Consider the following 13,389-nt stretch of genomic DNA (forward strand, 5'->3'; position numbering starts at 1 on the left):
GGCGAGATCCCTCCTGAGGTTGACATTGGCAGCGTTCCTGCTCCCCCGGTTGCTTCTATCGCTCCCGTGGCTTAGACACAATATGAAGATAGCTGTTGGGGCTCTGCCTCAGTTGCAGACAAACCAACAGCAGCCTCTCGGAACTGATTGTTCTTGTGGCTTCGGTCTGAGATGACCTCCGACTTTGTTTCTTGATCGTTTTTTTTCTTCTTTTTTTGATGCCGACACGTGAACATACTCATCATCCTTACCCTCGTATTATTTCTTTGTTCCGGTTCTTGTCTATTTTGATCCGAAGCATGCAATTGCCAGCATCGCTTGGCTGGCCTTGGCTTTGCACGGCATTTTCGGTTTGTCTAAATTCATCTTTGGACCTCTTTCTTATCTTTACCCGGACGATAGTCGCATTGTCACCGCGAGCATGCATGACCAAAGCAGTAAAATCGCTGCCATGCACATCTGCTCAGGTAGGGATTGCCGACTCTTGGAAGGAAAAGACATCTACCAACGAATTTCCTTTTTCCAACATTCACCTAGACTTGTTTGCATGGATCCTTGGTTACTAGGGGGTCTCTAGACGGTTTCTCCGTATTTGGCACCTTTCCTCAGACACAACTTTGGATCATTCACCCAAGGACTACTACTACGATTTGAACGACAGACGCTGTCACGTGGCTCTTAACGACTTTCGAAAATTCTACGGCACCCTGCGAAGGATATACCCCGCGAGGCGATGTGTTGGTTGTTGAGCTTGGAAAAGAAAAGCGCAGAGACTCAGGCTTTGATCAGTGAAGTCCCCGCATGGTAGCGGGTAAGATCAAGCCTCCGGAGAGCTTGTGTTGTCGCTTGGCGGCAAAAAAGACCAGTGGACGCGTGCGTGAGAGTGGTGGGCTGAAGGCCAGATTGATCAATGATCAAAGGGGATAAGATGTTGTTTTCTGTGGACGACGGGTTGCTTATTGCTACTATGCAAAAAGGACTCTGTTTGATGCGGAGGGGGTGTCCTACAGAACGGCAGACAGACACATGCAACCAACACAGCTTGAAGGGAGGAAACTAGAAGCTTCAATATCCTTCTCTACTCCAAGATGGCTTGTGTTGAATGTATTTGTGGTTTTGGTGTAGGTCTGATGGATGAGGAGGGAGGCTGCAGTGGTGGTTAGTGACAGACGTGCAAGATGCAGTGAGAAGAGTTGTAAATGATTTGATACGCACCCATAACCCCAAATGAAGCGAAGTGGCATCAGAGAAGCAAGATGTGTGGCGAGATGTGTTGACGTAGGAGATCTGTATGAGTATGAGTACGAGCATGAGGCTGACGATCGGCGTTTTTTTATGGCATCGTCCTGTATTGATATGGGACAAGAGCAGACATGTTCAGGCGTTTGGGACTTACAATTTGAATATCCTGTGAGCAGGAATAGTGTATTAAGGGTAACGGGACAAAATGGAACCTAAAACTGAGTAGAGTTCTTTAAATGCTATCATAATAACAGACACCATGCCATGGTAAGTAACCATGGCTCAAGAGACAGCTAAAATCCATTCCGCTAAACTACCTAAATATCATAAATCATGTACATCAGAACATAGAAGTAACAGTTCTTCTCCTGGCACTATCCCCCTTGATGAATCGGATCTTCTCCTCTGTATCCCCTACAAGCGTAGCATCCTTGGCACTATCATCCACATCCAGAACCTTGGTGCTACACTTCTTCTCGACGTCTACTTCCTCGTCATACTTGCCGAAGGGAATAGGCCGGATCACTTTGAGGTTGAGATCGCCATCCTCCTCACCTTCGCCGAGACCCTTGTGAAAGATACGGATGCCGACGACGACAACGGCGTTCCAGGGGTCCTTCTCGACGTCGTCGCCTGCTTCAGAGCTAGAGTCGGAGGATGAGTCGGGGTCGGAATCTGAGGCGGGGACTTCGCCGGTGAAGTTGTCGACATGGATCCAGATTTCACGGTCGGCGAGATCGAGAAGGGTGCCGACGCTTTCGACGTCAGTTTCGACCTCTTCTTCGGTGTCTGACTCAGATGAAGATGAGGATTCTGAGTCTGAGTCCGATGCTTCAGCCTCTTCAGCAGCAGGCTCTGTGCTAGTCACCTCTTCAGTAGGTTTCTCTTCGGCGGGCTTCTCCTCTACGATATTCTTTTCATCCGAGTTATCGGATTCAGGGGTCATGGGCTCTTCAGGCTTTACGGCATCAGTCTCAGACTTTTCAGCTGGCTCTTCAACCTTTTGATCAGTCTGTGTTTTTGCCTCTAACTCAGCCTTCTCCTCTGCTTCTGCTTCAGCCTCCGTGTTTGCCTTTACCATCGCCTCTGCCTTGGCTTTAGCTTTAGCTTCAGCCTTCAGCGCCTTTTCCTTAGCCTTCTCAGCTTTGAGAGCTTTCTTCTCCGCTAGGCGAGCATCTCTCTTGGCCTTCAGAGCAGCTTCCTTGAGCTTTCTTTTCTGCTTATTCTTAAGTCGCCTGTGCTCACTCCTCTGGAATTCCTGTTTCAAGATATAATGGCTGTTCTCGCGCTCCCGGAGAATCTTCGCCTTGATCTTCTCCCGTCTCTTCTGCTTGATTTTCTTCTCGTGCTCCTGACGAGCCTTCTTCTCCTCGGGAGTCTCGACGAAGCGTCCCTTGCAGTGGCCGAGGTCGTAGGCAAGACCGATGCGGAGAAGCTTCTCGCGGCGGGACTTGGCGTTATTCTTAATGACCTTCTCGATGGGCAAGATATCTAGGTCGCGTGTCGCGTTGATCTTGACGCGGACTTCGTAGTCGCCTGCTTCGAGCTCGAGCTCGACATTGACAGAGCGTGTCATACAGAACGGAGCCTGGCTGCGGATGACATAGTCTGAGTGACCAGCCTTGTGCAGCCGGAAGTTAAGCTCAAAGCGGTATTGGCCTTCAAGACCTCTGAAGAAACGATCGTCGAGTTGAGATAAGGCGATCACTACAGGACCCGAGTTCGAGAGAGTGAAGGAAAAGTGCGAGTCGTGGTAGTCCAGAACCCAAGGGACGGCAAATGTTGTCCAGAGTTGAGTGACACGCCACTCAGGGGTGAAGAGACGGGTTCTCGAAAAGGTCTGGTACTTTCTAAGCAAGTCTTCATATGAGATCCAGAAGTCTCCGTCATCCCCGAAGCGGTGGTCGAGCTTTTGAAGCCACTCGGCTGTCCACTCCTTTGAACCATCGCCTGGTATTGGTTAGCAAGTGTGCAATATTAACAGGAAAATATTCACTTACTCCATGGGCCAGTCCATTCATGCTTGCCCCAAGGATTCTTGACCTTGAGTAATCGCTTGCCGTCAATCTCGACGGCCTTCTGAATAGAGTAGGCATGGCCCTCTACAATGCCCTTACGCTCACCCCAGCCACCGAAGACGCCAGTGCTGCATCCGAAAAGGAATTCGTCGTTGACCTTAAGAAGTTGTTCCTTCCAGAAGTACTCCTATACGTGTGTTAGTTAGTTCTCTTCTTCACGATCATAGGCTGCATAGAACTAACCCTGTCCAGAATATCAGTAGTGACGAGCTCAGAGGTAATGCCTCCAGTGAGATCCTCAAGACCTTCACCTTCATGACCACCCTCAATGGAACAGTAGTCTCCATGAGCCTTAGCATAACACTTTTCAAGGAGAGGCAGCCAAGTCTCTTGAGGATGAGCACACTGAGCAAAATAGAGAGCGCCACTGTTGGATTGGAAGATGCGGCGATAAGCTTCGTCAGGGTCCACTCGCTCGATATCGTCAAACAGGACTCTATCGAGATAACCCTCATCGTAATCAGGCTTGATCAGGTAGAGCTATGAACCGGTCAGTGCCAAGTTACTCAGAAATCACAGCAAGACATACAAAGTCATCAACGATCTCTGAGATCCATTCACCGTCGCGGTAGAAGACAAAGCCGTAAACGCCAACCTCGGTATCATGAGCGACACATAGCCTCTCGATCATGCTAGGCTTCTCGCTCAGCGTGCAAAGAGCAGCAATGAACCAACAATCTCCATTGCGACCCTGTCTGATATCATTGGCAGTAGGACCATCGATATAGAAGCGGGGTTTATCAAATATTTCGCCTACTCTCTTAACGCTCTCAGGTGCGAGGTTCTCACCGGGCACTTCGTCTTCTTTGTTGGACAAAGAACGAAGGCAGTCGTTCTGGCGCCACTTAAGGTCTACTTCAATGTCGAAGTGAGGGTCGCGGTATCTTTTGTTGACGCGACGACACTCCTTGACGATCTTTTCAACTTTGGCTCGGCATGTTGCTGCAGCGTCATCATAAGAAGCTTGACAGGTTGTTGTTGTGACTTGATTGCCTCTCTTGGCGGCAAACTCAGTGTATGTGTTGGAGGGAACAACAGTTGTGGCTGGAGTTTGTCAGATATGCAAATGTACGTTATGGAAGTAAATATCTTACCCTTTCCGGGCTTCTTGGTAGTGAACTGCTTCCAGAACTTGTCAATGACCTGTTGAGGAGTAACCTTGGATCGGTCTCCAAGATCATCGACATTGGCTCCACTGGGAGAGGACGAACAAGATGACATCTTGCGTAGTGGTTTGAGGAAGAGCCTATAAACTCTACTCACTCAAGACAAGTTTTACTGAAATGAGAAGTGGAGAGAGAATGAAAAGAAACTCAGGTTCACGAGAGGCCCCCAAAGCGCCTTTTAACCTCTTGGTCGAACCAGGAACATCTATAACATGCACGCCAGAAACATAAGCGCTTACACAGTCTTCAGCGTCTCAGCTCCATCAGCGGCCAACTCATCTCAAACCCCGGATGCACAAACACGGGACGGGGTCGACTTCACCCTTTGGTATGACTTGACACGCCGTTAAAGCGCTTCGCCGGGCTTGGCTTCAGCGGCTGCATGTATGTAAGACGCCCAGCAGAGAAATATAACCAGGATAGGTCTCATTCTGGTGACATCGTCTAGCTTGGCCCCCAAAAGAACCCTTGACGGGCCGTTCAACACCCCTGTAGTCTGCCGCTCGCAAAGGACCCAGCTTGTCAGCCCTAGACTAGGCTCGTAGGGCTGGACTGCGAAAGAAGGAGGGGGGAGACGATGAAAGAGGGGGAATGAAGTTGGTGGAGATTATCAGTTGGTTGGAGGGAATAGATCCCGGTCTGTTGCGGCTGATTATGCATAGACGGGTATTGGGACTGATAATGGCAAGTGAGATTAAGTGAATTGATCCTTCTTAGAAACACAAGTTATTAGCAGACAATTCAGTATTGGCAAACATCTGGGGTATGGAGGGGCTAACTTGACTTAGCCGATTGTCAACTAGCCACCCTAGCTAGACATGGCATGAGACAAGTCAATATCTACAACAAGACACAACAAACACAACTGGACTATTGAATACTCCATTGCTCGCTTGTTATAACTTGTATGACATTTTGAGGGAATAATTCCAAATCATAGTTACACATAATGAAACATGATGCTTCAAAATCATGCCACCTGTATCACCCTGCAAAGCCGCATCTAGACCTAACCTGCAAAGAATTCACGGGCATAAAAACGCCTCACAAAACAGCCAAGGCAGACTCGAAGGAAACATATAGGATTTGAAACTCTGAAACACTAGATTTACCATACCATCTGTTCTTAACTGACTGGGATCTTATACCTATTTGCAATCCGGACAAACAGCTCCTCGAATACTAATCATTATGCACCACTACATCATTGAGGCAATATCGGTCAACAAGGCTGCCAGCCTAATTTTCAGCTGAGACTATAACTTCCATGTTGCCCTCGCAAAATGTCACTCGATCAGTCCGTGTTCCTCACTTTCTACCATGGAACCTCTCAGCATCGCCAGTGGCGTAGCCGGCCTCTTAACAGCCGCAGCATCCATCATTAAAGTCTTTGACAAAGTAAAGACCACTCTTGAAGACTGTCCCCGAACGGTGATATGGGCACACGCCGAAACAAGAGAACTGCACTGGGCTATCGAGCGACTGAAGGGACTTATCGATGATCCTGATTCGGTACCAAAGACAGCGAGGATGTCGGTGGGCATTCACGATGCGACGGTCACTATTAGCGAGTTGGTTACGACATGCGATCGGCTGATTTCGACGCTCAAGCCGTTGGATGAGAATCGGGCTTTGAATTTGAACAAATGGGACAAGGTTCAGTGGTTTAGGGTGCAGGATGAAGTGGTTAAGTATATACGGGAGATGCAGGCCCATAAGAGCTCTGTCACTCTTATCCTGAATATCCTACAATGGTACGCCTCTCTACATACCGACTCTGTAGCTGCTAACTTCAAGTAGTGACTCGGACGTGGTCATCATGGAATCTCAGGACAAACTAGCCAAGAAGATCGAAAGGGTTCTACAAAACAGCGAACTCACCCAACAGCGCGTGGAGAAAATTGAGGCCTTATTCAATACATACATTGCGGAGAACCCAGCACTATTTCCTTCGAATAGATCATCCGTGGGGACGACTCTCGCTAATTGGAAAGAGGACGACGACGAGACGGAGAACTCATCTGTGGCCACATCACATAAAGAGGAAACCCATTGGAACGGCTTCCATTCGAGCGAGAGGTCTTTGAGCTTTCCTTTGCAAGAATCAATGGTTCCTCAGATATCAAGACCTATACCGAAACGCACTTCTTCAGCCGAGACTACATCTAAGGCGAGCAATGGAATCTCATCACCGCCAAGAAAGGAATTCGAAGAAACGCTTGAAAAGTCACATGTCTATCAACGCGTGTACAACTCAACAGACACATTTTCGATAACATCAGCTCGCAATCGCTCAATGGCAGGTTCGGTAATGACCAGCTTCAGTCTCGCCGACAACTCCTCCATCCTATCAGCATTCCCTATCATGTCCAGGACTGAACTGAAGCATCCCGAATACTATGTACAAATGAGTGGCAACCAGCGCTTATCTAAAGACTTGATGAGAGCTATTACCATGCGTAGTGTAGTCAAGTCTCCTATAGAGCCTAGTCCCGAAGCACCCTTTTCTCTCAAGCAGTTCCGTTCACCACCAAACTGCGGAGCAAACGTTATGGGACGATGGAGTAACTCTCGGACAAAGATCTGGAAGGCGAAGGAGTTTCGGACAGAGATCCAGTTTGAAGTTCCCTTTATCTTTGTCTCGACTCCTAGGTCTACTGATGGGCCTATCCAAGGCGCCCAAGTGTACTTTATCGATGGGACGCGAAAGAGTTTGGATGATACTCGTACGGATCTCGACCCACCTCCTACAGATACAAGAAACAAAGCAGGTCGAGTAATCAAGAACGAGAGAGCAACGTGGCTTACTCTCTTATCAAGTCTACAGAAAATGGAGAACCAATCCCAAAACTGGACAAGACAACAAATCATGAGTCTAAGACCACGTCCAGCCAGTGCCCAAGCGATCTTAAGCTCCATCTCAGGCAAACACGGTCTTCGCGCAGCTTTACAAAGCGAGAGAAAGAGCTGGGATGATATGCCACCGTCAGTCAACCGGCCGTACGCAACCACTACCATGAGCCAGCTGATAGAGATGCTGGCTATGCTGGGTATATACTGGCGTGACTTTAATCCGACTTATAACGTTTACCAAGCCGAAGGCAATGGATACCTTGTTAAAGGTCATAAGATCAGTGGGTTTGGCATTATGTTTTATTTTCAAGCCTTGGATAAAGCTGTTTTCGAAGAAAATAGGCCGATTCCGGATCGAGAGGCCATGAGGCTTGCTTTTGGACAACTTCCGACGATTTTATCGCCTAGAAAGGTTTCTAATGGTGATACCCATGATTCTCCTTTTATTCGGTTGGCGAGTCGAACGGATGTTGCGGATACTTTGACTAGCTTTGGTTGTGATCGCAAGTCGGCAAACTATTTCTTGAAAGAAGGCGCTGTGATATCGCATATCTTCCCAGGTAAGTAACGTTGTACCCACGAATGACCTTTCAGCTTATTAACACCTTACAGTAACATTTGAACTAATGGGTATGATCGGCCAAATATTCCACATCAGAGATCTTTGTTTCAGATACATCCCTAACCCATGTTACTTCGCTTGGTGCCCCAGAGAATTCTCCCTGCCCAAGCTGCTCATCTCTTATCGAAAATATCTACAACAAGAGACGGGTGCAACTCGTGGACAGCTTTTTCATCACCTCAACACTCTCTTGGCGCCGAAGACGGAGATCCAACTTCAACGAGACACTCCTGTTTATGGCTGGCAGGCTCAGGATGCTCTTCATTCGGTACTTGAAAAGTTGGACGAGACCCTCAGAAACCCCGGAGATTCACAGACGCCTAGCGTATATGATGTTATAAGATCGCATTTCGACGAGGTTCTATGCCAAATGAATGCAGCATCCAATGGTCAAACATTCCCACGCTTTGGAGGTGCAGACAAAGAAGACCTTCTGATGAAGACGTACTTCCAAGAAATACTCCCGGCATTGCGATTATCTTTCTCGGCGACGTTCTTCAAATTGAAAGAATCCGACGCAGAGTTCAATGCCGCCAAAAGCGAAGACGCTCGGAAAGCAGAGTGCGCAGCATATCTTTTTGCTTCAAACGAGTTATGGTGCACACTTATTCTACGGATGATTTGCTGGCTTATGTTGCACGATTTCCATAGTGATGATGTTCAGATACCAAAGGGACATTTGTATGGAAGCGAGATGCATGTTTATATATCATGATGCGAGGACTTTTGGAATGACAGAAGTTCCTTTACAGGCAATATGCACAGTACAATAATTGATGTTATTTGGCGGTGTAAGTTATTGGATGGATTTGCGTGGCTTGGATCTAGTTAAGCTTCGAGATAGGCTTACGTTACGTTGGGCCTTGCATCAGGGATCTGGTGGCTTCATAAGCTGCCCTGCCCCGGACTTAACCATAGCAACGGACACGCGAGATTGCTTTGTATCGTCCGATGTCTTGTGATGTACTCGCATATCTTTACGACTCTAGATCCTTTGCTGACGTTTGGACTCAGCCACGAGGATGGAATATAAGACGTAAGGCTGGGGGCTAGATCCTAAAATCCTACTTGTGCTTACCTGCAGGAATCCTTGATCTATACAGAATCTCTGAGTTTTACATTCGAATTTCATGATTTGCGGATTTAATTCTTCTCTTGGCATCGCCTCGGAGACGGAAACGGTGAGTTCAATCAAGTGACACCTGTAACATACAAAGACTTGGCGATTCACCTGACAGACGAGAAATGGATATCGGAGTTATTGTCGTCCAGCAAATACTCCGTAAATACGGATACCCTGGTACATAATCATGGAAGGACCACAGGTGGATCTACCTGTCAGCAGAAGTGATCTGATCCACTATGACCATGGATGAGAGGCGAGGTGCATTGCAGTGCAGCGTTACACAGCCTTAGCCTTAGCCTTGGGATGAACTGCAGTCTGCAGCTCAAAGAGAAAATACTCATATTGGTTGACATTCTCCAATTGAATTCAGTGCTCATCATGATATAATGCTGTAAGACCCAGTGAAGCTTGAGATGAAACAGTGGCGTTCCTAGAGATGGCTTTTTCATTACTGTACCTAATTAAGTTTGCAGGGAGAACTGCTGTACTGTACTGTGCTGTATGAAAAGATCTGCAGGGCCATCAAACCCGCAGCAGGCAAGCAGGGGGCTTAGATACGATGTCGCAACTTTACTGTCCACTTGTAATTGAAAGAGTAACAGCTATTTTTACATGTACTGTTGCCCTCTCAATTAGAGCTTACAGCATAATATGATAGCCTATACAGAGCATCATAGTGTCACCACCAGCCCTGCTCAAGTGCTGATCGATCGTGGTCCACAGTAGCCAGCGGTCAGCCTCCCTCTAACATCCAATCCACCTGAAGACTCAGCCTTATCCCACGCATTACAACAGTAGAGACGGATCGAAAGTAGTAAACTGGGTCCCTATACTATTTTACGTCGTTCTAAAATATTACGTGTTTGTGTTTGTGTCTGTCAAAGAAAGGAAAAAAAAGAAGACTCGGGAGCAAGGACCATATGGAGATGGATATTAGGCTTGACCGCTGCAAATTTAGATACTCACTCTCTTGATACATCTTCCCTCTTTATCCGTATTCCTCCCGTCTTTGTTGTTGTTGGTTCTGTCCCTGTCTTGCGCCACGTCAACTTAACCGAACCTAGCGATCCTTTCATTATCCCTGCTCATCAAGTGGACTTCGCAACTTTCAACGTTCTTGCTGAACGGGACGGACCAGAGCATGGGTCTAGCTTCCTCGAACCAGCATCAGCAACAGCATCATTCTCTGCATATGATCAAAAAAAGAAAAGAAAAAATCACGTCCTTAATCTCCATTGCCCCCCTCCCCCTACACCGCAATGGCCGACCCGTCTACTTCATGCCCTTTTACTTACTCGGACGAGTACTTTATTGATAGTCTCCAGCCGCCAAGGAGATCTAACGGCATAAATATCTTTGGGAACAGCAGTGGCTACCAGTCTCTCATGTCATCAGAGGGTGGACAGCACGAGATGTCTGACCTTAAAACAGCTCCTGGTTCCGCTTCCGGGCTGGGGATCTCAATGGGATCGCCGCCGTCTCAGAATCAGTCTCCGGATCCGAATCATCATCACAAGTTGAGTCCGCCTGAGACACCGCATTCCTACCACAACTTGATGGGCGAGTCACCTCGTCATCCTCCAGAGGGCTCTTTTAGTCCGCGCACTTCCGACATGCAAGGAACTCCAGAGCCATATTCTGAGATTTGGGCCCCGTCTATGCCTCGCTCTAGAGGTAATTCGCAGACGGATATTGGTGGCGAATCTGAAAAGGTCAAAGAGATGCCGAGAACACAGGAACGAGAGATCACGCCTTCATCGTCTGGGCAGAACGTCCCAAAGATTGTTGAGCCTAGGAAGGATACGATGGATGACGACTATGATGATGAGATCTTTTATAAGAAGTTTGGTAAGTTTAATGAATAATTGCGACACTCTCATGCTTATACTCTACAGCTGAACCTCCAAAAGGTTGTTCATCAGATCGAGATATTCACCAGCCTAGATCAAGTTGGCTCTCAATAACCATCTATATCCTATCTATTTACTCAACTGTTGGAAGTGGCATCTGGCTAGTGACAGCCATTCTCCAACCACGATGGGGTCACCAGATCGCTTCAGGAGCTTCACTCTCACCATCAACCGCCACAACACTCGCCGCTCTTCTGGCAAAGACCATCGAAATGTCTTTCGTCACAGTATTTGTCTCCTGCCTTGGTCAAGTTCTTACTCGACGAGCTTTTATTCGAAAGGCACAGGGTATGTCTCTTGCTGAGATGACAATGCGAAATTGGGTCATTCAGCCGGGATCTCTAATCACTCACTTTGAGACTCTTCCTTCATCATCGCTGACTCTCCTCGGCATGCTTTCGCTTACCGCCACTCTCGCTGCTGCGTTCTACACCACTGCCTCAGACGCCATGGTCTCACCGAAACTCAAGTCTGGAAGCTGGGTACACAAGGAACTCGAAGGTTACGTAAAGGCCTCATACGCCAACGCCGCGCACGTCCGTCAAGACTGTCCCTATCTATTCAACATCACCGAAGATATCCACGCCGCAGAATCATGCATGAACGTTCAATTTTCTGGACAGTCATACCGAAATCTGCTCAACTATATGACCGTATGGACAAGCATCAACCAAAATGGAACCGAAATTCCTTCAGACTTGAAGAAGCGACCCGGCGGAACTACGCTACTCTTTGACAACACCACCTTGTACTCCCAGTGGATTGAGACGGAGCATAGCGATGTTGCTGCGCAGTTTGAAGAGACGGGAAGGATCATTAATAATGTCACTCTGGCCCTTCCTCATCCTGGTATCTATGGTGCTGCTACGCTCAAGAAGAACGGGATTCTTCAACCCGATGATCTTGCTGGTGTGGGGGAATACACGATTCGAGCTGGTGTTGTCTCACCTTCTGTAAATGTTCTATGTGTCGATATGGACCGGGATGAGCTTTCTCCTCTTGTCTACACGGAGTGGCCTAATGCTAAGAATAACGACACTTCCGTGCCTGGCCAGAAGACTGGATGGGCTGGTTGGACAGGCGAAGTGCCCCAGCCGGTTAATAGCAAGGACAAGCCTTATTATCTCAACCGAACAGACGTCGATGACATTTTTAAATGGGGACCCAAGTACGAGCGTCGTCCTCCCGTCTTCCAGATGGTAAGTCAATGTGCCTGAGTATGGGATCGTATCTAACGTGTTACAGTACCCCTTCGACTTCAACCTTCTCACCAACGCAACCGTCTATGCCGGTGACGCTATCTACACCCTTGGTAAGACTTCTGGGAACAAGAACTACACTCTCTGCCAACTCCGATCTTGGGTTTCTCCCAACTGTTCCACCGAGTTCAGCATTTCTGGCACTGCTGGTGCTAGTATGAATGCTCACTGTGAGGATGACGAGGATGAGAACGCATATCATCGGTCGTTTCCTGCTGACCAGGGCTGGTCTTTCCCATCCCTGGACTGGAAGGTAAATTCAACATACCCCTATAGCATGATCAATGTTAACAGAAATAGTGGCTCGCTGATCAATGGCGATTATCTATGGATCTCAACGGCGGCGCTGTTAACAACAACGCCTCCAATGCTCGCATCCTTACCCAACTTGCCCTCCACGAACCCAAGATGCCAGCCTCCTATCCCTCCATGGCCGAAGCCCTCGCCGTCTACTCCAGTTCCCTCATCATGATTAGCGCCATCGACACTCCCTTCCGCCACTACTGGGACCAAGATCCCAAAAAGTATCCCTTGAACGTCATCACCGACGGCCCAGGTTTCCTCCAACCCTTCAACGCATCCCTCATCACACAAGAATACACCTCCGGCCATACCCAAGGCTGGCAAAACATCTTCTACGTTATCCTGGTCCTTGTCTTCGCCATCAACCTCTTCTGTCTCGGCTACTTCATGATGCGCTCTGGTCTAGTAACAGACTTCACAGAGCCACAGAACCTATTCTCGCTGGCGATTAACAGTCCGCCCAGCAGCAGTCTGCACGGAAGTTGCGGAGGCGGCCCTGAGAAGAGACATCTCGTCGTGCCGTGGAAGGTTGCGTTTGCACCAAGTGCGAATCACTATTTCTTCCAGGATGTGACGAGTGGGAAGGAGATTGATGAAGGGGAAAGTACGGGGAGAGAGTTTAAGAAGCCGAAGCTGAGTAGTTACAAGAGGCTCAGTACGAGTAAAACTTGGTTGTAGATGGGCTGTTTAGCAAGCGTTGATGTATGGGAAAGGTTAGCTATGCTGCCGATTTGGTATATTATCATGAAGTATATAATGATCCTAAGTAATTCAAACAATATGAATACTTGTATATTGAATATGAGAAACTGTTCTCTCACGGATTATCG

General features: G+C 47.9%; 3 protein-coding genes across 3 annotated transcripts; 2 read left to right on the plus strand and 1 right to left on the minus strand.

The window, feature by feature from the left end:
- Nucleotides 1-1,507: 1,507 nt before the first annotated feature.
- B0J16DRAFT_369477 (uncharacterized protein) lies at nucleotides 1,508-4,601 on the minus strand. The gene is made up of 5 exons (XM_046130276.1): nucleotides 4,415-4,601; nucleotides 3,850-4,364; nucleotides 3,504-3,800; nucleotides 3,243-3,447; nucleotides 1,508-3,192 (listed from the first exon to the last, which is right to left on the minus strand). The coding sequence occupies exons 1-5, from the start codon at nucleotides 4,539-4,541 to the stop codon at nucleotides 1,583-1,585; spliced, it is 2,754 nt and encodes a 917-aa protein (XP_045987266.1). The 5' UTR covers nucleotides 4,542-4,601; the 3' UTR covers nucleotides 1,508-1,582.
- Nucleotides 4,602-5,611: 1,010 nt separating this feature from the next.
- B0J16DRAFT_76490 (uncharacterized protein) lies at nucleotides 5,612-8,811 on the plus strand. The gene is made up of 3 exons (XM_046134453.1): nucleotides 5,612-6,240; nucleotides 6,287-7,899; nucleotides 7,952-8,811. The coding sequence occupies exons 1-3, from the start codon at nucleotides 5,807-5,809 to the stop codon at nucleotides 8,674-8,676; spliced, it is 2,772 nt and encodes a 923-aa protein (XP_045987267.1). The 5' UTR covers nucleotides 5,612-5,806; the 3' UTR covers nucleotides 8,677-8,811.
- A 1,226-nt stretch (nucleotides 8,812-10,037) lies between these two features.
- On the plus strand, nucleotides 10,038-13,365 carry B0J16DRAFT_369479 (uncharacterized protein). The gene is made up of 4 exons (XM_046130277.1): nucleotides 10,038-10,935; nucleotides 10,983-12,196; nucleotides 12,243-12,509; nucleotides 12,557-13,365. Exons 1-4 carry the CDS (start codon nucleotides 10,347-10,349, stop codon nucleotides 13,235-13,237), a joined length of 2,751 nt encoding a protein of 916 aa, XP_045987268.1. The 5' UTR covers nucleotides 10,038-10,346; the 3' UTR covers nucleotides 13,238-13,365.
- The last annotated feature ends 24 nt before the right edge of the window (nucleotides 13,366-13,389 follow it).

This window comes from Fusarium flagelliforme (genome assembly GCF_020744385.1).
Source record: "Fusarium flagelliforme strain FIESC 12 MPI-CAGE-AA-0113 chromosome Unknown B0J16scaffold_2, whole genome shotgun sequence".
NCBI lineage: Eukaryota > Fungi > Ascomycota > Sordariomycetes > Hypocreales > Nectriaceae > Fusarium > Fusarium flagelliforme.